This window comes from Lygodium microphyllum, chromosome 14 (assembly GCF_053477565.2).
Source record: "Lygodium microphyllum isolate KBCC chromosome 14, Lygodium_microphyllum_v1.1.10, whole genome shotgun sequence".
NCBI classification, from domain to species: domain Eukaryota; kingdom Viridiplantae; phylum Streptophyta; class Polypodiopsida; order Schizaeales; family Lygodiaceae; genus Lygodium; species Lygodium microphyllum.
In genome coordinates, this window is record NC_141148.1 from 28,749,829 (window position 1) to 28,776,375 (window position 26,547).

Sequence of the window (26,547 nt, forward strand, 5' to 3'; positions counted from 1 at the left end):
AGAAGCTGAGCATAGCACGCAGAGCTCTACAAGTAGGGCTACACATGCCACCACAACGCATTGCAGTTGGGTTAAGCCTTAATGAACAACACAAGTACCTATTGTTGGCTAGTCTAACCCCCCTGGAGATTGATGCACTGGGGTTTGTAGAGGAGGTAAGACAAGAGGATCCCCTAAGGGGTGAAGCTAAACTGCAATTTGACATGGGAAGATTTGAAGAAGAAGTAATCCCACAACCCCCTTCAACCCACTCTGAAGAACAACAACAGTCAACAGACACATCCATGGAAAGAAAAACCACCCTGAGGGAAAAGAGAAAGAAAATGGTAGAAGAATCCAGACAGAGATTGAGGGCCAAACTTATGGCACAGTCGTCCACACATCTTCCACCATGCCCAAGTGACTTGCTAGCCAACTTCCATGTAGAACTCATAGTTTGGGAGAGACAAGAAAAAGAAAAATAGCCTTTTAATTTCAACTTTCTCCTCCCCAACGGCCTGCACAAAGTCCTTGCCCTTAAAGTAGTGGAAGAGGTGATTGACGTTGGAGACCAGCTAGGCCAACAATGGTTGAAAGAAAGAGAGAAGAATCCCACCCTCTAGGGCACCGAGGATGCGGAGTATTGGCAAAATAAGGTTTTTGAAGTGCATCGGTCTGTGCCTGGATACGAGTGCCAGCTGTGGTAGAGATGCATTTGCAACGACAATGTGTTCTCCTGCATGGATTTTTGTAATACCCTCCCCTCTAAGAGAAACAACCCCAAGGTAGAAGTATATTTTGATACAAACATCCATGGTCGCTACAACTTCCCCATCATATATAACCCCCGTACTACTACCTTAGCACAAGCCCTCACTTTCACCTCAGACAACTTAGATGCTACCATGACCCGCTTCATTGCTGACTTCGCCTCCTGTCATCCCAATCCTTCCTTCATTACCACATGCAACTAACTTAGGCTATTAAAAATCTTACTTAAGCAGGATCCCACCCCGCAGAATGTGGTCTCCCCCCACTCTTTTTTCATCCTAATGCCATAGATAGCTGCGCAATGACCCACCTAATGATGCGAGCCAGCCTTCTACCTTCCTTTTGCCTAGCTATTCTCGAGGATATGAGTGACAGCCAATTCACCCGCTGTAACCACACATTCCTCTCCACCAACTCTCTCCATGTCTGTGTGAACCTTAAGGGTTACATGCAGAGCTAGAAATTTTTTAGTCACTCCATTAAATCCCCTTCCCCACCCACATTATCATGATGATAACTAGCAATTAGCTACTACTCAAATCATGTAACTCAACAAGAAAAAAAAACAAAGAAAATAAAAGAGAAGGCCAAACACAAAGACAATTAAAAAATAACAATGAAAGGAGCACACAACACGTCCAAACACAATTTAGGGCACATAGCTCATGATCATTGCACCTAGGGGTCCTCAAGTTAGGCACATCTAGTGGCCTTGGTCGATCAGTTGCGTTCCTGACTCCCTAGTCCTTTTTGACTCCCCACTTCACGCTTTGGGCACCTCAAGGGCAGGACATACCTAGGGAGGTAATACTCACCTATGGTTAGGCCTGTCACCCTAAGCTACACACACCACACCTCCCTTTGCATGAACGGGGTCCTCAAGTGTGGGACATCGCCTAGGCTTGCCTATGGTTAGACCCAACTCCCCATTCCACCAGCATAAGCACAAAGCACTGAATGGTGAGGTAGACACTCCCCTTAGGTAGAGCACTTTCTCCTTTCACATACAACAAGATGCTACAAACCACCAACTTTGAAGGCCCCCATCATCCACTCGTTATTCCTTGGGTTCTCCATCCAAATCATTACCAAAGCTTCCCAATCAACGGAGTCCACATGTGGCCCTATCATCACCCCACCAGCCACTTGCCCAAATCGCATCCTTCCACAACAAAGAGCTCGAAGTGCCATGGGACTGTCACCCGTCTCGGAGGGGGGGCAATGTTAACCTCAATTCGAGATGGCATTACCTCAATTCGAGATGGCAGAAATATGAAGAAAAGAGCAGAAAAATGATAGAAAAAGAGCAAAGGCACAAAGGCGGCCCCTAAAGCTAAGTTGAGGCAAAAAGTGTAATTTTAAAATACTCTTAAAACTCTTGTAAAAGAGCGCCAGGCTCCTTCCTATACCATTTGTAAAAGAATAGATAGGTGTGGGCTTAAGGCATGAGGCAAGAAGAGGAAAATAGGAAAAAGAACCTTGCTACAACAACCGGCAATGTAAAAAGGGATGGGTGCCCATGGGATTTTAGGGCTTGTATATAAAGTTCAAAAAGTGAATGGAAGCTCATTCTTTGGTGTGTGGCTAACAAGAGTCCTCTCTTCTTCTCTTCACCTTGCATGTGTGTGTGCTCTTGAGAGAGGGAGTGTGAGAGTGTGAGGGAGTGAGTGTGTAGGAGTGAGGGATCAAGAGGGTGATGCTCTTCACCATCTCCTCTTCTCTTCTTCTCTTCTCTTCTCTTCTCTTTTCTTGCGCACGCGCGATGATGGTGGATGGAGCTCGATGGAGGAGGCTTAAGGATGCTTGAGCTATCATCTAGGATCGTGGAGCTACCAGTGTGTGTGAGGGAGGAGGCAACTCATTTCGGCATCGAGGTAAGCTCACTACACTCGTAGGTTTGAAGGCGCGTCAGCTAGGTAAGAGATAGCCATTAGAGCTTGCTTGAAACAAATGAAGCAATAAGCGGTCTGTGGGTCTTAGTGGTTGAGTGTGAGCTCCCTCAACACAAGGCTTGACCCTCGACACATTCAGACCTTTTTACATTTCGAACCATATCATTGTTTAGGGTGGGCATCTAAATCATCTCTGAAGTTTTCATGGGTGTTATCTAGCAGAAAATTATGGAGAGCGCAACAAGCCACAATGTACATGGACACGTGATCCAGAAGGACACCTATGTCTCTAAGGATATACCAAGGGTTCTTCAACATTCCAAAAGATTTTTCAATGTGCATGCTACCTCTTGAGAGGTGGTGATTGAATTGCCACCAATCACTACTTGAGGGAGGATTAGACTCCTTGAAGGGGGTGATAAGGTGCCAACAAGCTCCATAGTCAACAAGCAAGTAAGGTGTGATCCCCACCCCTTTAAGGGGTGCGGATCACACAGCTTGAAGGGGGTGATAAGGTGCTGACAGGCTCCATAGCTTGAGTCAATGAGCAAGTGAGATGTGATATGCTCCTCTCGAATGTGAAGAACTCGCTCCTAAAGTACAAGCCAATCCTTGAAGTATCAATAAATGGAAGAAGCTTTCTAATGGTTGATGTCATTGGCTCCCCCAAACGCAACCACACACACATCCTAGATGTGTCGGTGTGCATCACATATTGGTTGCAAAAGAACACAGTGAAAGTGGTTCCTGCACTAGTACTAGGTTGGTATGTCCTCGACATTTAGTTTCCTTGCTAGATTAATATGGCTGCCATCAATAGCACCACACACATTAGGAAGTAAAGTGAGAGCTTGGAAGTCGACAATGATGTTTCTAGGATGCTCCCAGTCCAAATTGAGGTAAAGCTTGTTCTAAGCTTTGTAGCAAGTATTTCAACAACAATATGGTAGTATTTCCTTACAATGGAGTCACCAATTCCAAAAGTGTAAGCAATATGAAAGGTGGAGTCATTGTGTGCAAGTCAATAGCAGAGCACGATTTAATGCTCTCTTTGGCTCAATCGGTTCCCGCATCTTATCACCATCTCCTTCTGAAGACCAGAATGGGAGCATCAAGTGAAGAAGATGTTGGAATGATGCGTATGGAATTCTAAACAACCTTCAAAAGAGGTCATTTTATGCATCAATTTCGCAAAGCCAAATGTTATGTTGCAACTGGAACCAAAAAGTGTGCTCGTGTGGGATAATCCACCAATCTCAAAAGTAGTTGCGAGAACGGGCAACAGCTCATGTAACACACGAAACAAGAAGAAAGAAGTAACCAAATGTGCCTAGAAAGAGCACCTTGGTTGAAGCAGCCTCCACCTCTATGAGCAACAATGTCACGTATAGTCGCTGCATTTTCTCTTCACGATCCATTGACGTGTTAGAGAGAGGGGGGGGATGACCACGGTTGTTGCAAGCAAGAGAGATAGAGAGGGGAAGGCTAAGAAAGAGGGAGTTATGATGGTTTGCTGCATGCTACGAGTTATGGAGTTTGACAAAGAGAAAATCACCAGGTTGTGCATTGTCTAACGACACAAAGTTCAATGCTGCATGACTCTATGAAGGTTGATGGCGAAGTTGTGGGTTGGTAGCACTCGGTCTTGCCAAATATGAGTGTTGATTTTCGTTGTGTGGTTTCTATATGAAGGAGTCTCCCATTCTTGAATAGTTAGTACCTTCTTAGGGTCCATAGAAATTCCCTTCTCACAAATGACATACCCCAAAAACTAAACTACAATTTAATGGAAAGAACGCTTTCTAGCTTTCCATACAAGCATACTTCTTGTAATTTATTTAAGACTATTTTGACTTGATGCTCATGCTCCGCTTGATTCTTGTAAAAGATCAAGATTTCATCCTAATAGATCACAATAAAGTTGTCCAAGTATTCTTGAAAGATATCATTCATCATATGCTGGAGAATTCATGAGGCCAAATGGCATGACAACAAATTCAAAATGTCCACACCTTGTGCAATTAACCATCTTCAATTCATCACCTTCCTTTATCTTGACAAGACTGTAAGCACCACAAAGATCTATATTGGTGAAGACTTTGGCTTTTCCAAGTTTTTCAAGGATTTGAGGAATCAAGGGAAGAGGGTGATTCTTGATAGTAATCCTATTGTGCCCTCTATAATCCACACACATGTGGAGGGATCCATCTTTTTTTGTGACAAATAGAATTGGAGCAACCACTAGAGATTTTGAATGACATATGAATGCCTTGGTAAGATTATCATCAATTTACTTCCTAATCTCAACTAACTCATCTTGTGATCGCTTACAGATGGGGCCAAAAGGAGGTGGAGCTTTTTCTTATTAATCTATTGCACATTGTAAGGTCGGTGTTCTAGTAGTATATCCACATTCTTCTTTTGAAACACATCCTTGAACTCTATATATTGAGCTAAGAGTGTGTCCAAGCTTTCATCCTTTGGCTTCTTCATTGGAATTGCATAAATAAAAAAGGATGGATTCTTCTTTGCTTGATGCAAGAACACCTTTGTCCTAATGTATATTGGTTGAGAATTATTCCTTTTATTATTTTGCACTAGCCTTGGTGCAACTTTTCTAGATCTCCCATTGATGCCATGGTTGTGTAATTCTAGCTAGGGTAGCCCCATAACAATGGGACTATTTGGGCAATGGATGATATTGAATGCTATATCTGATGTAAGACTTCTTAGGGTAACTTTTATGGGTTGAGTCTCATGCCTAACATTGGAGCCATTAATGTGCCGCCTTTGTTTTTCTTGAGCTATCAATGGCTTGAACTATAACATGTCAATTTTCATAGGCTTTGTCTCAGATACTTAGTCTTCTTTGGTGGTTGGGTCCTCGAAAGTCTTCATCATGCTTGAGTTCAAAGCAACTCCTCAACATCTTTATTGTCTTCTCTCAAACAGGTGGTTGTCACATTCAATTACTTGAGAGATAAATTTACTAAGTGTATGCACCTTTGGCATAGTGAGCAAAATATCTTTAACATCATATTTTAATCCCCAATGGAATTTGATAATAAAATAATCCTCATGCCATGTTAAATTACATGTGAGTTGCCAAAATTTTGATGCATAGACTGAGGCAAGTCTCGATCCTTATCGTAGATTTCTAATCTTTGTTTTAGCTACTCTTGCTCTATCTACTTCTCCAAATGTGGCAGAGAACTCTTGTACGAAGGCGTCAAAATTATATAGCAATGGCAATTCCTTCTCAAGCAAGGAGGAAAACCAAGAGAGAGTTGTACCTAAGAGGAGAGTTCTTATGAGGCCGACTTGAGAAGCATCATTTGGGTAATGATTTGGTTGCATACATATAAACAATTGTGCTAGCTTGGATATGAACCAAGGGCTATCCTTACTTGTCCTAGTTCAATTTCTCTCTCAAGTTCTTCTCTTGTAAGTTATGAGAGCAATCTCCTTGCTCTCAAAGAGTACTTGTCGTGCTCATAATAGTTTGACAAGTTTGAAGGGCTTGTAGCCCAAGACCCATATTTATGCTAAAATTGAGGAGGTTAAGGGAAAGCTTCTAGATAATGACATCATTGCTAGCATAAGTATCATTGACATTAGTGATGACATAAGCAATGTTGATATAAGCATTTTCGCAAGCCTCTTTTAGAACTTTCCAAAGACTTATAGAACCTTCTTAGAATTGTCTAGTACTTTCTTGAAATTTCTAGAATGTTCTGGAATCTTCTAGAAACTTCATCAAACCAAGGCTTCTACCAACTTGCATAGCAACCAAGGGTTGTCCTTGATTGAGCGTTTGTTACATTGCTTGAGCGTTAATTATGTTACTGACTCTCATTGTACTAATGAGATTCTTCATTTGAAGTAATATTTGCATCTTGACCATTTTCTTTAGCTTGTTGTCTTTTGTCTAGTGATTGTAAATGTCAAAGTTGTTTTCTAAAAAAAGTATTGAATATCTCATAGAGTGAATTTTCTTTTCTTTGCCCACAACCACTGCTTGTGATTCTAAAGTATAATGTTCTTGCTTGGTAATGGCATTTCTCCATGCCTTGTGTGTTCTATATTGCTAATGGTGTGTAATTCTCAACAAAGTTTATTTCGTGCCTTAACTATATGTCATGTGCAAGGAAAAACTCGTCAAGGACATTTAAAAATGAGGTTATGAAAGAGAGTGAAAAAATATTGTATTTATTAAATAAAATGTAATGTCCTTCTTTGTCCAAGCTTTTACCATTCCTTCTACAAATATTTTTATTGTCATCTTGAAGTTTGAACGATAGCTTGCATTGTTCATATTATATCTCAATAATCATATGAGGTATCGAGCTCTATCTAGACCTTCATATGATCATTCACTTTCATAGGATCACTAGCCACATTTGTTGCTTCACCCATTTATTTTCAACATCTCAAAGTTGGAGAGAAATCTTTTAGATTTTGCCTCTCCTATTGATATATCCCCAATACATCGCCTCATTGCATTAGGTTAGACTTTTTTTCAACACTCCCATATTGCATTTGGCTAGGTTTTATCAAAGGAGAGAAATCTTCTAGTCTTTGCCCCCCCATTGGGCCCTAATACATCACCTAATTTTCTAGATTGCTAAATATCCTTTTGCAGTTGCACATGATCCCCATGAAAGTCCATTCTTGAAAGAAGTTCTTTACATTTCTTGATGCAAGTGTCTAAAAGGGATGTGAGCTTCTTAGAGTAGCCATAATCCAAATGTTAACTTATATTGCAACTTGCACTCTCCTAAGACCCATCCATATATTGTTGAATTTTGTATACAAAAAAGTGAGCATATCTTTTTCTTTTACTTTGTAAAATGCATTGAACCTATGATGTGCTTGTAGTCACCTAAAAGCTTGGTGATTTTGCTTGTGTCTCTATTTTGTAAGGATGTAAGGTCTTGAAAGCACAAGAGCACTTTGACAATGTTGACAAAGATTTCTCACTAGCATCTTGCTTAGTATTGTATACCCTTGTCTACTAATTGAAATGATGCCTTGAATTTGCCTACTTGTTCCTTTTGTGATTTATTTTCTTCTTTGAGCTTCTCCAATTCCATGTTCACTGATTACAACTTTGAGTTTACCTCTACCTATGTACATGCTTATTGACCATATTTTGCCCCTAATGAACAATAGTTGTGATGAAGCATTTTCCTCAAATTATGAGAATGTGGTTTCATGATAAGAAGCAACTTCACTATCCCAACAACCCATTTTTCCCATCTCGAATAAACTTAATTGTACCATGGGGTGTTTGAAATTCAAGTGATTGACATGTTGCTAGATTCACTAGATACAACCCTCCATTAATCCCCAAATTAATGTGCTTCTTTTCTTCATCTCTTAAACTTTTGGCTTCAACCAGATCATTAATAAACTTGTGCTTCTTTCCTCTCCATGTGGAGTATGGTTCTTCCACCGCTATATGGATATGACTCTTTTTATTTGTTAGAGCTCCATTCATGTTTCTTGAAATGAAAAGAGAAACAAAAAGAGAATCATAACAGTCAAAGATGTGCTTTTAAGTGACTTCTTAAACAATACAAGTTTAACACAATGGAAATTTTAGGCATTAGCATACCAATTAATTTGACAACTTTCTTACCTCCAAGAATCTAATTGATGCGCCAAGTTGCTTTCAATTGCATAAACTAATACACAAAAGAAAGAAATGTAATAGTTAGAAACAAAGGAGACAAAGCATTTAAAAGCAATTTCATTATTTAAACTAATGCAGTGCAAATACAATGAAAAAATTTTATATTGCTATTTTAGTTACCTTGACAAGATTCTTGCTTCCAATCCAATTGAAATCCAAGTTATTTCTAATAAGACATAGAAATATATAATAAGAATAAGAGTAATGGGGCAAAAAAGATAAAAGACAAACATCAAAGCCTATAGCAATGAAAAAACTTCCAAAGACCCTTTCAAATGTAAATAGAAAATAATGTGTGAGCTTGGTACTTAAAGCAATACATTGGCACTTTTGTTGCCTCCTGCAATAAAAATGGTGCCTCAAGCTTCTTTTGATGGTGGGGTCATAAGACAAAGAAAGAGAAATGTTGAGAAGGCTTCTTCCAATACTTCTACATGGATGAAGCAAAGAGAAAGAGAAATTTTTAGAAGGAAAGAGATGGAAGAAGAGAAAAAAGTAAACAAAGCAACAAAAGAATATACTAAATGTAAAAAAGAGAGATTTGAGAAAGTTAAGTTGAAAAAAAAGTGATTAGAATTTAAGTCAGCATCTTGTGGTTATAATCAAATTTCTTCGGAAATGGATATTGTTTTTGAGGTCCTAATCAAAATCTTTGGAAATGGGCTCATTACACACAAAAGTAAAGGGAAGATAGAGAATAGAGTGAATCACCACACTTATTTTCCTAAAATTAGAGAAAACCAAGTAATTAATGAGGTATCATTTTCTCCTCTATTTAATAGACTAGCTAAGAGGTGGTTAAGAAATTAATCCAAATATTTAAAGGACCCTTTTGGGTTCAAACTTTTCCCCAATGTTGTAAAGTGAACACAAATACTCATTAGAGCACATTTAAAATCAAATCAATTTTTGAGGAAGTTAGGATGGTAGTGGAAGTAACTATAGTAATCTATAGAGTCCGATGGTATTCAAATGTTGCTTGTAAGCTTGGTAAAGTGCATGAAGGTCATATGACTAAAATACTCATATTCATAACCCTTTGTAACTTGACTATTTATTAATTTCAATGCATTTATTAGTGTTTAAAAATTTGTTAAAAGTTTGATTGCATGTATCTTAGGCTAGTTTCACATGTGTATAGTTAATTTGTGAGCACAAAAGCATGTAATTGTCATGTTACACATTGGATGGCTAAAAAGGTTGTCTATAGGAGCAAAATTTGGCTTGCTAATCCACCTTGCCCACAATTGAATTCGGTGCAAGTGTCATTTTGGACATGAGATCTGCATGTCACATGTGGCAGCTATACTTTCGTTGCATTGTAGTGATGCAAAGTAGTTATACTTTCATCCCACCAATTACACTATAGTGATGTGTATATGAGTATTGATTTAAATATCCAGTAATGTGTGAAAGCTAAGCATACCTTTTTGAAGGGAGGTCTTTTGTCCATCGGGACTAGTGTGTACCAAGCCTTAACAGCCTTGCCACTATCTCACATGGAGATTGTCTCTTGAAAAGTAATGGGATGAACAACCCATCCATCCCTAGGGGGAAAGGGGGGGCACAATTTGTGTGTGAGATAGTGATGATATATCCCACACACGTCCAACCAAATTTGGTAGAAACCATAGTACCATGTAATTTTGCAATTAACCTAGTTTGACGTTTGGTGCATAAGACCATAGTTAAACCATGCAATCAATGCCTTAATTATTTTCCAACTTCAAATGAAGAAGGCCATAAAAAGTACACGAACAATCAAATTCCTGCCAGTTTCGACACGTGCGACTAAAACATAGTGAAGCCAGTGGTGGGCTATGTTAATATAGAATCTCCCGATGGTAATCGAGGAGGCCTTGGCCAACCATGATCCTATAGCATATGCTAGGGCACATTGGTTCGGTAGCTTGCCACACGACCAAAGTTGACCACGTGAGAAGGCCTTACGAGTTTTATGCATGCTTTTATACTCTGTCTTTTTTGTCCGGAGAAAGGCTTGAAATTTGAAAGATGCCTCGAGCTCACCAACCCATATACACACCCGCCCTTTGGCACTTCTACTCGTTTTGAGAAGTAGCTCAAACCACTTGAGCTACTATACCCTTTGGCACTTTTATACTCGTTTTGAGAAGTTGACGTGGGAACGAATGTCTTGTGGACATTTCCCAGCTTCTTTGGAGAAGTGGACGTGGGTGTGTCTTGGAAACAACACGTCTTTCATACTAACTGCAGTCCAGCGCTGATTCATCAGCCGTTTCACACACATGCAACACATACAAAACACGGGCTTCGACAATAGCACATTCATTCATCTGCCATTCTGTGCAACAACATCAGCGTTGTGTTCTTCGTCATCGAGATCTCTCATCGAGAACAGGCACTGCGAGACTAACCTGAGGCCGTTTGTCGCACAATCCAATTCCCCGAGGCTTCTATTTCCAACGTAAGGTCTTTCTTTCCTGCTTTCATCGTTTTCTCTCGTCTGGCATTTCGTCTGGTTGCCTTTCATATGGCTTGAGGCTATCTTATGTATTACATTCATTCACCGCTTCGTGATGATGATGCCATGGCGTGCCATCAATAACACCATCACAAGTTCTTTGTCCATTATACAGATTGAACCTCAGTTTTATCAAAGGCGTCTAGTGTGATGAAAAACACACTAGTATGGACAAGCAGAACGCATTACAAGACGGATAGACGCCATGGCACAAGCTTTCGCACGTACAAGAAGTGATCAAAACAGGAAGAAGCAGCGGTAAAAACTAGAACGAAGGAACTAAGATATATGATCAACAGTAATGAAAGGAGAGTGCACCATGAGAAAGGAAGATGCCTTGAATTACAAATGGGAAACAAATTTGGATGAGACGTAGGGAGGAAATCACCCGTCGGTTCACCATGTTGGAATCTCCTTGTCTTATGTGAAAGTTATAATCTGACAATGGAACTCAGTGTGCCGTGTTATCTGGAGATAATCTAATAAGAGTCTGAGAGCTTATAATCTAACAAGGGAACTCCTGTACCGCTTTGTTTTGCAGACCTGCAATGGCGAACAAAACCTCAACCGGCCCTCCCTTGTTCAAGGATGTTGGGAAGCGAGCCAAGGACTTGCTGCAGAAGGGTTTTTCTACTGGTCACATGCTGTTCATCTCTTTTGTGACAGCTGGAGGTGCTACTGTGTCCACTACTTCCATCATGGCAAAAGATGCTGTGCTGGGAACCATAACTTCTTCCTTCAAGAATGCGGGTGTCAAAACAGAGCTAACGGCTACCACACTCAATCAGGTCATTTTCTTGTATCTTGAAGATTCTAGGACCAGTGAATTAGTTCACTTTTCACAGTGCCTTGTTTTGTAAGAATGTGTTAATCATTATGTTATTCTAGTTAATCTTCTTTTACTTCAAAAGTTGTAGTAAGATTTATCTCATGTTTTCCTTGCTCTGCTGAGCATGCCTCTTGTTAGAGCAATCATTATTATTGTCAGAATATATTGATGGTAGAAATCATGGAGCCTCCAAGCTTCATGTTCGGTTATGTGAAAATAGTTTTTTTTTCCTTGGAGCAATTAGTCACATTTTAAAAGTTAATATGCAAAAGGAAGTTGTATAAGGGTATTATCTTCTCCGTTGAGCTGTCATTCCCACGTTGTTATGTTCCTTCCAAGTGGCAGTCTACGAATGTGCTTTATGATAGGTGGAGCCTCGGGAAAGATATCATGCTACAGAGCTTCCAAGCTGCATGCTGTATCGTCAGCTTAGTGACTTATCATGCTAGGGAGCTTCCAAGTTGTATGTTGGATTGTCAGCTTAGTGGCTTAAGAATATATCTGAAAAAAGTTAATGGTAGAGGTACAACATTATGTGGCCTCAAAGCTTTCTACACATTCCAAGCTTTACGAGGGAAATTGTCCAATCGCCAATGCCTCAGATTCAAGCAGAAGATTTTAATGTGATATATTTAAATGATGCAAATATCGGTGTCTTTGAAGTGTTAAATGCAATTGATACCTGTTTTACATTGTGCATTGCGATGCTCTCAGCTCTTGGCTCAACATACAAGTAGGTAATTTAGATGTATATGGAATGAGGAATTTTATGGCAGAATTTTGTGTCACTCCCTTTTGCTTCATTAAGCTTCCTCCACCATCTGTTCCTACCTCTGTTGCACCTAGTCACCTCTTGGTGCTACTTAACTCAAAATAATCAGTATGTGAGGATGCCTATTCCTTCTGTGACAAATTGGGAAAGGGCCTCGCAGCTCTCCCTTTCCACAGCAACACGTCAGCTGAGTACAGGTAGATGAGTATGAAAGGAGAAGGAGAAAATAGAGGAACCTTGCTGATGAACAGGCTCTGATGCCACTGTTAGGATATCTGGCCCAGCAGTAGAGTATTGAACTGATATTTGGAGAACTGAATAAGGTAAAGGCAGACACATTGCTTAACATGATAAGGGTTTGTGCGTGAAATTTGAGCAGATAGTGTGTTTACATACATGTGCCCCATTGGACTTTGCTTAGCCTGAATGTGTGAAATTTAAGCGGATAGTGCATTTACATACATGTGCTCCATTTGTGTGCTAAGGAATCTCCTCTTGGTAACACTGGTTCTACGAATCATCTAGAGGTTGCCTTGACTTATTCTTACATATGTACACAGATCACTGCTGAGACCACGTATGAAGATTTGGTTCCTGGGTTGAAGTTGACATTATTTACAACAATCCCTGATGCCATTAATCTTGGGAAAGCTGAGCTGGTATACCAGCGAGATTTTAGTGCTATAACAGCAACAATGAAAGGTTGGAAAACAACACCTACAATTGAGTGCAGTGCAAACTTTGGCTCTGAAAATTTATGTTTGGGTGGTACCTTCAACTATGACTCCCAACACAATCTCCTATCAAACACTGTTGCAGGTAAGTTAAAAGTTGTCTTGTATTTTCCCAAGCTTTTTGCTTTCCTTAAAACTGCTGGATGTAAGAAATGACTGAATTCTATGCAGCCATTGTTTTCTTTGTTCATAACAATCTTTCTTTGCTGGCATCATTATTCCTAAAACACCTGGATTAAACAATCTTCCTGTTATATTAGTAGTTTGCTGTAATTCCTTTGGATATGTCAAGAAAAGGGATGAAAGTTATCTGCAAGGTGAAAGATATCTAACATGTCTTGTTTCACACTTCCTTGCATGCCAACCGTCACTGAACATTAAGTAAGTATAAAATTTTTTGTGGGTTTGCTTACGGGACATACAAACTCTCTAGCATTTTGAGTTTTGGGGCTGTTCAAGATGAGCTAATGAAAGTTCAAATGTTAATGCACCTTTTTTGGCTTAACAACCTGATATTGGAGCCAATTGGACAATGTCCTCATAGGGGACTTGTTTTCTTGCCCAAGCACCCTTTCAAATTTATATTTATCAAGGCACATATGGATAATGATACAAAGTACGCAAGTAGCTAAATGAAATGGTGACTAAAATCCTCTTAAGTACTAAGAGAAGAATCCGCCACCTCTCACCATTGGATGGTGGAAAGGAAAGCTATGTGGATTCCCTCTCCCAATCATACCGATATCAAAGGGGAGGGAGCATCCACTTTGATTTGTGGATGAAGGTAGCAAAGGTCTGGGTGATTGATTAGTTTGGTGAGAATGTTTGCAATATTGTCGGATGATGGTCTTTGAGAGTGTAGCGGAAATGAAAGTGAACATAGAGAGGAGATAATAGTGAGAGAACTAAGGTGAGAGAAGGAACAAATTGACAGCAATGGCTGAAGGATACATGGTTGCAACAGTCAGTCCCAACACGTAGCTCTACACATCAGTATAGGCACTCGACTGTAGTAGGGGGATGAGAGAATGAGGAGGATTCGCTGATCATGAAGGATCTATGATGGATAATGAGAGTGAAGAGGGAAATTTTCCTATACATAGGCAACTAGTAATAAAGTGGCCAGCCCCAAAATATGGGTGCCTAGGATAGCCTAAAGTGCTAAAAAAGAAACACACTAATGCACCATCTATCTAAATTGCCTAAAGCGCATAAAATGACAGGCAAAGAGATCACTCGTGAAAACTTAGGTCGGGGATGGGTGAGCCAAGCCTCTAACCCAACTATGAGATGATAGGGAGCAACTATCGAAGGTGCCATGAGTTGCATAGAAAAAACAAGGACTAAGGGCCAAGCAACAAGGGATGGTGGCTTGATGACAAGGAAAGAGGTTGCCGCATGAGAGAAAGGCCCAAAGTAGACTTGAAGCCCTGAAGAAACTTCTCATTATCTCAGGAAGCTTTTTCCAAAATACAAAGGGCTAGGGAATCCACAACTATATCACTGAGATCATCCTCCTTTGAAAAGGATGGGAGGTACGAGGCAACCACCAGAGGAGATGGTGGGGGATGGGATGGAATGTATGGGATAGATCGTGCCTCGATGGTGCATGATTAGGAATGGGTGCAGCTATAGAAATCTGCCTCGAAGAGCCTTGCATAATGGAACCTGCCAACCTGTCACAAGAGTGGCTCCTATAGAAGAATTCTTAACAAGGATGGCTTGCTTGGGAGGGCCAGCACGGGTCCCGAGTCTAACAAGGCCAAAAACTTAGAGAAGATGGAAGCCAAGTCCATAACATGTAGGGCCTTTGAAATAGGACTCGATGGACAGTTGGAAAATAGAGGCAAGTTACCAACTCCACCACGAGGCATCGAAGAGATGTCACCAAGAGTGATGATACCCTTTGATGGATGGATATCCTACAACAAATCACCTCATGGAGTCATAGGGCTCGATGCACCACTATCAATTAGCCAAGGCTACTCAGAAGCTGAGATAGTTGAAGAAGGCTCCTCCACTTGATGAATGTGTAGAAATGTAGACTTGGTGGTAATAGCTGGTAATGAAGTAGAGATGGATAGAGGCTTTGATGTAGATCTATCCTTTACTCCTTGATGAAGGTGAGGGTATTTTCTCCAGCACTTTTTCTTAGGATGTGAGGTCTTCCCACAATGAGAATACATGGGATATCCTCTTACACTTCCTCTCAAAATCTAAATCAAGAGTCTGAAGATAACTCTGACTTTTTCCTCTTCTCTTTCCTTTTCATGGCTTGTCTTATACTTGTAGATAAAGCCATATAAGCATTGGTATGTGCACCTAGAATCTATTTCATTGTGCTGCGCATTTTGCTCAAGGACCAATGAGACTAGCTCCCTCCAAGTGATAGTCTCTTGGCTACAAGAAGTGAGTAGACTGTTGTAGGACACATCATAAATCAGTGATGGAAGATGTGAGAGAAATGTCATAGCTAGGTCTTTCAAAGAAATGTCTTGACCAAGGGATACAAGCTCATCTCGAATCTCCTCCATCTTGCAGATGTGATTCCTCATCGTAGGGGAATGTGTGATAAAAAGTTGTGGAGTTTCAACTCGAGAGATGGACGATGCCCAAATGTTTGGATCTGGTAGAAAGATGTCAGTCTCTTCCAAACCTTTGTGGCATTGCAGATATAACTTACGTGTGTGAGCATGAAATTTGCACAACTAAGAGTGAGAGAGGAGTGGGCTATGACATTCAACCGATCTCATAAACCTTCCGATCATGGGGATCCATGGTATATTGGGATATAGGGACAATAACAAAATCCCAAAGGTCATAGGTGTCGAGGAGGTTATAGAGGGTAGTTCATCCCATCTAGCTTCTTGGATGTAGATAGAGAGGGTAGGACATGCACTTGCTTAGGAGATGTTGGCAATGCCAATTGGGAAGTGGAAGCTCCGGTGTCGAACCGTTTGGGATCGGAAGTCTGCCATAGGGGTAAGAGACAATAGGGTGAAGGGAGATTCAGGGAGAGCAATTGGTGAAAGAGAAGGGGTTCAAAGAAATAGAAGATGTAGAAGAATACTCATAGAGGTGAAGCCTGTCGCATTCTAAGAAGATAAATCCCTTGTAGACCAAAAATGTGTATCAAACAATAGCTTCTTCTCTGCTGCCTGGACTGCATGGCTGAAAGCCACTTGCTTTTTTTTTTTACTTGTCATCCTATTCTAGAAGTTGTCTACATCTTTTGAATATTTACAAGAAATAATATCCAAAATATCAAAAATAGGCTAAACTTGTCCAAAAATCTAGTATTTTTGAACCATCCACACGACGGACATTGATACTAATGACTACCACAGCATTGACTCTCTAGAGCAATAAAAAAGCTGAATGATGATGCACTCTAGAGTTTTTCACACTGTGTCCGTGTAGTTGCATGACATCCACCCCCTTTTAACTTGCACATCCTCCAGCATGTGTCAAAGTCTTATGGATTTGCAGTATCAGAAGAAGTATCCTCTGCCATGTCAATGTCTTCATCTTCTACCTCTTCTTCTTCCATATTCTCATGTTCATGCTTAGTATCCAACTCCTTCAACTCATATGCTAAAGACTCCCTACGTTTAAAGAGCTTGTTACGTTTTCCAGCCACTGGAATCCTTAGAGTTGTCCCATCCATCTCATTTAATGCATAGGTAGTATTGTTAAAAACAAGCCTTACCACATATGGACCGAACCACCGCTTTGCCATCTTCTGATTGGCACTATGCTGATTTTCCAAGCTGCTGTCATAAACCAACACCTAGTCTCCTTCTTGTATAGCTCGTGGTGGAAGTTTGTGTCGCTTGTCAAACCTCTTTATTCTTGATCCTTGTAGTCTTCAGCTTTTTCATGGCTGTCTCAATGTCTTCAGGCCTTCTTTCTAATTGTCTAATGCGTAGGACTAGCAACTCTTCTCTATTTAAACCCTCTTCCCAGGTAGAACACTCTCAAGTAGCAATAGTCTCCTCAATAGGCATGATTGGCTGTTGTCCATACATTAATTCTGCAGGCATATACCTTGTAACTGCACTATGAGTGGTCCTATCAACCCACAAAGATAAGGGTAACATTCTTGGCCACTCTTTCATCCTGTCCTTGCATGACTTTGCTAATGCCTTAATGATAGGCTGATGATCCCTTTCACTTTTGCCATTTGCTTCAGGATTATAGGTTGAAGTTAAAGCCATTTTGATACCCAATCGTGAAAAGAAGTCACGAGTCTCATTTGCATCCAATTCTCCTCTATCAGCAACCACTTTACCAACACGACCATATTTGCCAAAAACTTATTTCAATAAGAACCTGCAAACTGCTTGAGTAGTCTTTGTACTAAGAGCTTGACCTTCCACTTGATTTGTGAAGTCTTCTCGTGCAAGCATAAGATATCTCATATTTCATAAACTTGTAGGCTTAGTAACCAAATCAACTACCCATTTGTAATGCATAGACAATGAATAAGTCGGTTGCAACCCATCCCTATGTTTTACCGTGGAATACATCTGACAGACACTGCATGATTCCACATAATGCTCCACATCTGTATACATGTTTTGGCACCAATACTTCTCTTTGATCTTGGCAAATGTGCCACAGACTCGTCTATGTCCAGCCCATAAACTTTCATGAAACTCCTGCATCACCTGTTGTTGAGAAGCCCTATTTCCCAATACACGTACTGGAGCTTCTCTCTTTTTCTTTGCATGCTTCCATAAATATCTATCTTTCAAGAAAAACCCATAAGCTTTTCTTTTAATCTTTTTGAATTCAACTTTAGACCACTCAGCCTTCTTTGCCATGAGCCTGAGATATTAGCCTATTTTTAGTTAGTTATCCTTATACAACTCTTCCAAAAATTGTGTTCTCATTGAAGCATAACACTGATGATGCTTTCTCTCTACTGCCCATCTCTTCTCCATGGCTATAAGTTTTTTTCTTACTGCTGAAATCCCTGTTACAACATTTGTACCTGCTGTATTTGCTGTTATGGCAGTTGTACCTGCATTAATGACAGCTGTACGTGTTGTTTTCAGATCTGTATCTGCAAAAACATCAGCTGCATACTCATTCCCTGTTGTCATAAAGTCATTTTTAGCACCTATCACATTGTCCTCTTCATCTTCCATCAGCTCCTCTTCATCTTCAAACCTTGCTTGTGAAAGCATGTTAGCTACGGGGTTTTCTCTATCTGCAATATGTTGAAAATCAGGGTTAAGTGACTTTATATATGCAATCCACCGTAACATGGCAATATCGGAAGTTGAGCAATTTACTATCATGCCCAATAGAGGTAGACAATCAATCTCTACCACTACATGAGCTCCCATAAAATACTCCCTATCACTCTTAAGGGCTATCACTACACCCCAAAGCTCTCTTTTGACTTGAGAATACCGCCGTTTCCGTTCATTGAGGACCTTTGCTCCAAACCGAATGGTATATCTATTCCCATCAGCATCATCTTGACCCACTGCCCAACCAATGCCAATTGGGCTTGTATCCAAGGTGAGAATAATAGGTTGCCCATTCTCATAATTTGCTCTCTTTAGTGTTGAGGCTGAAATCAATAAGCTCTTTAACTTCTCAATTGCCTTTATATGTTGTTTACCCCACCAAAATTTTTGTCCTTTTCTCAAGAGTGGGATCTAAAAGTATGGCAATGGTCATGTCTCATGTGATCAATACTGGAGCGCTAACTAAAGGGTGTATTTCAGTTGGGATAGAAATACCATATTTCCATGTCGGACAACCTCCATGCCCAAGAAATAAAATAGGTGACTAAGGTCGGTCATGTGGAGCAGAGTCGTAGCCTTATATTTGCAATGGTGGCAAAATTAGAGTCAATGATCAACAGATCATCAACATATAAGAGAATATAGCTGAACTACTCAGAAGTGGTTTTGATGTAAAGGTTCGAGTCCTAAGGGGTAGAATAATATCCTTGTGATTTTTTATGAAACTAGGAGTGGAGTACTTGCTTTAGTCCATAAAGGGCTTTCTATAAATGAAAGACCTTATCTTTGGAAGATAACCTGGGAGGTTACTCCATATAGACTTTCTCCTCCAAATAACTTTCTAGAAGATTCTTTTGATGTTCATCTAATAGATGGGCCAATGATGATGAGAGGCCAAAGTGGCCAACAAATAGAAAGATGTCAACCCTGCAATAGGTGCAAAGGTTCTTTCATAATCAATACGTTGTTTTTGTCTAAACCTTTGCACCAGAAGGCGAGCCTTGTATTTATCCAAGGCTCCATTAGCTTTCAATTTGGTTCTGAAGATCCGTTTAGTCCTAATGACTTTCTTTTGGCACAGTTGATCCACCAAGGTCCAAGTTTCGTTTTGGCCAATCTGGATATTTTTCCATGGTCTCTCACTAGTGGGATGCTTTAGAGCCTCCTAGCAGTTGAAAGCTTTTTGGAAACTAGCAAGATCAACAATGTATCTAAAGTAGGTTTTTCTTTCAACTTATTAAATGTTGTATTTTCATTATCAGCACATGTGGAGTTCTTTCTTTCAACTTATTAAATGTTGTATTTTCATTATCAGCACGTGAATAGAACTCCCTTCTTTTGCAACACATGAAGGGATGATGCAATTTCAATAAAATGGCGGTACAAACATAGCCGCAAAAAGCTATGTATACCATATAAGGAGTTCCTCAAACAAAGTAATCAAATGCATTTGATGTTTTGCCTCATTTTTTGGGTGGACTATGATGTCATCAAAGAATGTGCCAATGAAAGATCTATAGGGTCAGAAAATTTGATCTATCATGCAATTAAATGTTACGAGTACATGTAAGCCCAAATAGCATGACCAAGAACTTATATAACCCAAAAGTGTCTTGAAAACTATTTTGTGCACACCTTCCAACCTTGTATGTATCTGATGATATGCACTTTTAAGGTCTATTCTATTGAAGACTGCACTTCCCTCTAATTGATCAAGACTATTATCAATCCTAAGATAGGAAATCTACTTTTGATGGTGTTCTTGTTCAAGGTGCGGTAATCAATACACATTCACTATGAATCATTCTTTTTTTTTGCACGAGGATTATAGATGAGAAAAAGGGTGATTAACTAGGCTGACATAGCCCAAGTTTTTCAACAGCTCATTAACTCGACGTGTTATTTCCTATTGTTGGGTAGCACTCTCATATAGGGTGGCCTATTTGGAGGCGTACTTCGAGGCACTATGTCTATGGGATGATCCTCTTGCCTTTCAGATGGTAATTCCCTTGGTAAGGAGTTAGAAAAACAATCTTGGAATTCATTTAAGAATTCTGTCAACTTATTATTCAGTATCGAAACATTAGACTTAGCATCATCTTTACTAACATCTTTTGCAAAAATCAAGTATGTGGAAAGATAAATTTCATTACTAAAGTTTTTGCTAGAACAGGCAAAAGGAATTGACTTTGCCTTCAACTTTACATCAAGAATATGTTGTCTTCCTTTACGGAGAGCATTTTTCTTGCTGTATATATAGATCATAGCATGCACTCTATGACAGCATGAAATACCTTGTAATATATCAAAGCTCTCTAACAGCATAATGTGAAAATCTTGTCTGCATATTGTTGCAAATGAATATGTAGTTTTCCAATAATAGGGATGATTGGCTTCACATGTCTAGGACAAGTTTGACTAGCCTCACCCGTGGCTCATCTTCTTTGATGCCCAACTTGAGAAATGAAGTTGGTAGGAGCACCTCCATCAAAGAAACTAAAGCATCTTGATCCCTCACTTAGGCCCAACCTATATTTGGTTGCTCATTGATAGATTAGGTGCGAATCCAGTTGTAGTTTTATACTTCTTGCCTTTGTGATCCTGGTTGTCATTTGCATGGTTTTTCAACTTAACATTCTAGGTATTCATGTGCTATATGCCCCTCTTTTCGCAAACATAACATTTATTTGGATCATACAATGCCTTCCTTTCAGCAACTTTCTTAGCACTACCAAATGACCTTTTTGAAAGAATGACTTACATTGATTTTCAGCTTATTGATCATACAATGCCTTCCTTTCAGCAACTTTCTTAGCACTACCAAATGACCTTTTTGAAAGAATGACTTAGATTGATTTTCAGCTTATTGAACCTTTTTTGAGGATTTAAACTTACTACCCAAAAATTTAGTCTTGCTGCCCTAATTTTCAGCATTGTCTTTTGAAGCATCTTTGCTGCCCTTAAATCTTGTGATATGGCCTTTCATCAATAAGCTATGTATGCATTTTCAATCAATTGTGCCATGCTAGTAACATTTTTCTTGATACACTAGTCATGGATTTCTTCAAGTAGACCAGAAGAGTAGGCCTCTATTTGCTTAGCCATTGTGACCTCATGAAAAGAGCTAACTGACAACAAAGCTGCCCAAAATTTGTTTGTACTCTTCCAAATCAGCAGAATGAATTGCTTCTAATTTTTTCCAGGCTATTTTCATATCCACTTCAAAAGTATTTGTGAGCAATTGGGAAGAGAGAGCCTCTTTAAAATGCACTGAAGTTATTAGTGCCTTGTCTTGCATCAAAAGGGTTGTCCAGTACTGAAGTGCATTCCCCTTTAGGAAAGTGGTTGCCTTGTGCACTTTTGAATGCTCAAAAAAATTACCCCCACAATCAGTTGCATTGAATTATTGAATGAAGGTCAAAGCCTTCGAGCTATCTTGCACACCATTAAAGGTTTCAATACCTCACCTTTGTAGTCTTTAACTTTACCCAAAGGTGTCAAGTTATCATCCACTAGTGGCTACAAATTGCATTTAACATATGCCTAGGGCCTCCCAACTAACCAAGCATTCTACTTCTCACTCCTGGTTGCATGCCAATGTTAGCGTTCATGCTAGTGTGCATCTCAAGCTGCAATGCCCCATGATAATTCCCCTAAATACCTAGCATACGTGGCTGAAAACTAGCTGTATTTTGAATGTGAATGTTGGTGGGTGTAGTGGTATCCATATCCTGAAACATTGATCCATCTCTAGTATATCCTAGATGCCTAGATGGTTGAGGAATTGTAAGTTGTCCATAAGGAATTTGCTTCTCATTATTCCCTAATGGATGAACATGCTGTTGAACTGGAGTTCCTTGCACATTCGATATTATAGGTGCTGATGTATGCAATAACATTGTCAATGAGCCTCACTTGGCTATCTAGAATGCGAAACCATATACCATGCACGCCTGTATGTGTTCTTCTACTTCTAGAGTTACCTCTATTTATGATCACATAGTAGTTCTAGACTGGGTCTCCTGAGTTGTAGTTGGTTCTTGCATATCAGGAGGATCAACTTAGGGGGTTTTGGTCATACAAATCACAGTTGACACTATGTGTGGCTAAGATAAAGATGATGGATTTCTAGTTCTCCTAAAAGTGGTATGTCTTCCTTGAGCTGAGAGGTGGTCATCGTCACCAGCTGAATGCCTTGACAGATGTCTCTACTCCTGATAGTGTGTGGAGAGAAGATAGACGAGTGTAGTCAGGCCACATTCCACAAAAGATTCTTTGAACTCCACATCATGTCATCTTCTCGACATCTGGTAGATTTGAAGAAGATGGAGATGAAGTGTTGTCCTCCACATCCAAAGAACAATGCTGCCTTAGGGCCTGGACAGAGTCATCCTCCAAGTATGGATCCCCAAGTTCAGCAAATCACCAATGTCGGTAGAAGTCTGATGCAGCAAGGTATTACCTGGCTACAGTCTCTGTTCAAGGGTGTAGTACCTGGCCACTAAAGAGGGCTCTGACTGCAGGTGACTGCTTTAAGATGGGTGGAAGGTGATGCAATCTGATGAACAAAACATAGCTTGGAAGGGGAGCAGAAGGTAGGGGCAAAAGCTGCTATAGATGGCAAAAAAGGCTGTACTGCAAAATGTGCAAGTAGAGGGTCCTGAAGGGCAGTTGAAGCCACCAGCAGCAGGGGCAGCACACAAGCAACAGGGGTGGCAGTAGACGAGGGTGAGGATGGGCACTTCAAGGCAGGGCAGGAGCTCCAGGAAAAGTTTGGCAGCTTGCTGGATGAGGGGCAGCTGGTGGATAGGAAGAATGAAGGATGATGGATGGATGCCCACAACATCCCCTTATGTAGGGGATTTTGGGCATTTGTCCTACTAACCAAAAATTCAGTCAGTAGTAAATCTTTTTGGGACTGTTTTTGGTGGAGGTAAATTTGGCTGCAATGCATGAGAATGTGTTAATTGAAGCCTTCAATTTTGATGGATCAATGAATTAGGGATTCCACTCTTGACCAAGTACCAGTTTTGCACAAGACTTACAGAGTCACTTACATCACAACAGTATTTGACTTGTCATTCAATTTTTGATCATGTAAGAGATTTCCTTCTAGGTCTACAGTTGCTATGAGAGAAGCCTCCATAGAAATCCCAGTTCCCTATTGAAGATGAAGCTACAAAGGTTTTGCAATAGCTCTCCATGGGTGAGATGACTGCCTATGATGTCATGATACTCCTCCTGCAGAACTGCCTCTAGTGGGGTTCACCTCCTTTGAGGACTCCTGCTTTTGGTTTCTCTCCTGGGGAGAACTTTGAGGAAGATTGTGTTCAGGTCTTTGATTGGACTTCTCAGTTGCAGCTCATTCCTCCATCATCATCTTAACAGGATGGGGTAAATTTGGAAAGGATGAGGAGGAAAAAGAATATGGGGTCTTTAGCTGTGAAGACCATTTGTCATCAGCTGTATGGTAAAAAGAACATGAATCAATCAGCTTGGGAAGCACAAAGCGGTTTGAAAGTGAGTGAATAGTCACTGAAAATTACACAGTGCAGCTAATTGGATTTCTGCTGGGCAGAACACTGAGCGATTGGGGACTGACCTGCCACTGCACACTTTTGATGAATCCTGGGTAGTAGGTCAAAAAATCCGTTTTCATATTATTAACTAATCTTTGTGATGAATTACTGAGCGATTTCTGATGCACAAGGTAGTTGTTGAAAACTGGCTTCTGGAATTGTAAGTATCTTAGCATGTCTCTGTTCATGTTAGAATCTGCCCGGATGGAGTGTCCAACTCACATTTGGTCTTGTTTCTTTTGTGGTTCACCTCTTACTTCTAAGCTATCAAACTTGTGTGAATGTTGATAAGAGAGTATAACATCCAGAGCATTTCGAGTTTGCCTCTTTTGTTAGTATTCAAGAACCTGAAATACTCTCACTACTTCAGATGAAGATTCTGATATCTTCGTTTGTGTCTGAGTTGCTAACAGATTAGGCTAGAACAATACAGATCTAGATTGCTGCCCCAGTATGCTCAGAGGGAGTTCTTTTTGTTCAGACCCTTTAGGCTCACTGTTGAAGATTCTGAACTGAAAGCAAGTAAACTTTGTATGTCTTGCCAGTGTTCACTACATTGTTCAAAATAAACAATGCATCCCCAAATAAACTGCTCTTCTAGTACATGGGTGAATATTCACAATGACCATTATGTACAAATAAATGATCTGTTATGTACAATAGATGAGGGCACATTCAGCTGGATTCTCGAACAAATTTCTATCTGCCTTTCAAGATCTCTCTAAAACTCACCGACCAGTTTCTAATAATTCTTGTGTACTTGAAATACAAGTTTTTAATGTGCTTGATCACTTGGTTGCTTGGGGGGGATTCACAAAACCATATGCTTGAACAATTTGCAAAACGTGTAACGGGTAGAATATGGATGACTTTTGTCTTATGGTGCTTTTTGGCACCTATTTGAGTTGGTTTTTTAGACCATTGTAGCATGAATGAGCAGTCTTTTTGGCTGAACTTTTTGATCAAGTAAGTTTTCATTTTATAATGAGGTTGCAGAGCAAAATTCTAAAAGGGAGTTTTTCAGATATATCATTTCTGTATTTGAACGCAAGCTAGACAATAACTGAGCTTTTTAATCAAGTTTGTTTTGGTTTGATGATGATGTTTCAGAGCAAAAGAGAGTTGAATAGAGGTAGATTTCTGTTCACTGGTGAAATTGAAGCACCTGTTAGCTGAACTCCTTTCTGTGACAATTGACATGTTTGGCCATATTGAGAAGAACAGAAGCTGGTTTAATTTGCAGGTTTCTTGAGAATGCTGAGCAGAATCTGTTTTGAGCTTGCAGGGCTTGGATATATATCTCCTCAGACCTCAGCAGCTGTTCTGTGCAATCCGACAGAGTCTGTGAGTGTGTATTGTTCTTATGATGTAAATCCTAGCCTCGGGTGGGGGATACATGTTGAGCATCAATTCACTGAGAAGATTAGCAGAACAGCATTTGGTGGATCTTGTAAGGTTGATCCTCTTACAACCGTTAAAGCCCGGGTAAACAACAGTGGTGTAATGAGTGCTCTATTGGAGTTCGAACCTAAGCCACTTATAACCATTGGTTTATCTGCAGAGATAAACTGCATGGCTCTAAAGGATGAAAAACCCAACATTGGTTTAAGTGTGTCAGTCCTATCAATTTGAGATTGATGGGTCCTCCATTTGCATATATGGTCACATAGTATGCATGTGAAAATAGGACGGATTTGAACCTGTATGTTATGAGAGTGACCAACAATCATTTTTGTATGCTGTGAATAACATGGTAGGAAAAGAATATCCGCAGATCGGATGTAGAGTATTCCCTTTGAGAACATTTAAAAGCTTTTGGCTCTCACCTGCTTCCAGTCTTGAGTATTCCCTCCGAGAACATTTAAACGCTTTGACTCTCACCTGCTTCTAATCTGAGTTTTTGCTATTTGTCTCTCTGCAAAACTGGAGCTATAATGGTGTGCACAGAGTGTCTTGCAGTTATATTCTTCTTTTAACGACGTACGATGTCAGATGGTGTAATTACATGTTTAGGTGGAATGCCCAGGATAAACACGACTGCATGTTTCAGAAAATTATACTCCTTGCAACAGTCTGCATGCTGTATGATACAAAAGCACAATTCAAGTACATATATAGCTTTGAGGCCAGTCCTAAGAATTCGAAATGTATAAAAACATTCGATTTATCAGTTAACGAGTGCCCAGAAAACTTATAACCAATTGGTTCGAAGGGGAAGTTGGATTGGTTCGAAGGGGAAGTTGTAGCTGTTTTAGAAGTTTTGGGTAGGTTACTACCCCAGCAGCCATGTGGATGGGAAAAAGGGCCTGCCTATTATTGGTGATAGTAGCCGCTTTGGCAAGTGTTTTGACCTCTTTCATGCTAGTAGGTCGGAGGGAAATACAAATTCAAGTTCTCTAAATTCCCACATGTATGTTATATGTGGGCATTCTACAAGAGTTGTGTATGTAGGCGTTCTACATGAGAATGTTTTAAGAGGTCATCTATACTATTAGTTAAGGAGAGGCGCGTCCAGCCCCCCCCCTTCCCCCA

General features: G+C 40.1%; 1 protein-coding gene across 2 annotated transcripts; it reads left to right on the forward strand.

Moving 5' to 3' along the window:
• The first annotated feature begins 10,506 nt into the window (after positions 1 to 10,506).
• LOC148025434 (mitochondrial outer membrane protein porin 1-like) lies at positions 10,507 to 25,918 on the forward strand. Of its 2 annotated transcripts, XM_087692092.1 has the most exons (5): positions 10,660 to 10,783; positions 10,956 to 11,098; positions 11,382 to 11,628; positions 13,002 to 13,260; positions 25,301 to 25,918. In XM_087692092.1, the coding sequence occupies exons 2-5, from the start codon at positions 11,046 to 11,048 to the stop codon at positions 25,645 to 25,647; spliced, it is 906 nt and encodes a 301-aa protein (XP_087548218.1). In that variant the 5' UTR covers positions 10,660 to 10,783; positions 10,956 to 11,045; the 3' UTR covers positions 25,648 to 25,918. The 2 variants fall into 2 exon arrangements, with proteins under 2 accessions (XP_087548217.1, XP_087548218.1); XM_087692091.1 differs by lacking the exon at positions 10,956 to 11,098 and having other exon boundaries at positions 10,507 to 10,783.
• Positions 25,919 to 26,547: the final 629 nt, after the last annotated feature.

Bases quoted from the DNA above. Each gene is read 5' to 3' on its own strand.
- LOC148025434 (XM_087692091.1), top strand. From the start codon at position 10,605: ATGCAACACATACAAAACACGGGCTTCGACAATAGCACATTCATTCAT. The intron at 10,784-11,381 runs GTAAGGTCTTTC...TTTGTTTTGCAG, and splicing joins CCGAGGCTTCTATTTCCAAC to ACCTGCAATGGCGAACAAAA. The intron at 13,261-25,300 runs GTAAGTTAAAAG...TTGAGCTTGCAG, and splicing joins CCTATCAAACACTGTTGCAG to GGCTTGGATATATATCTCCT.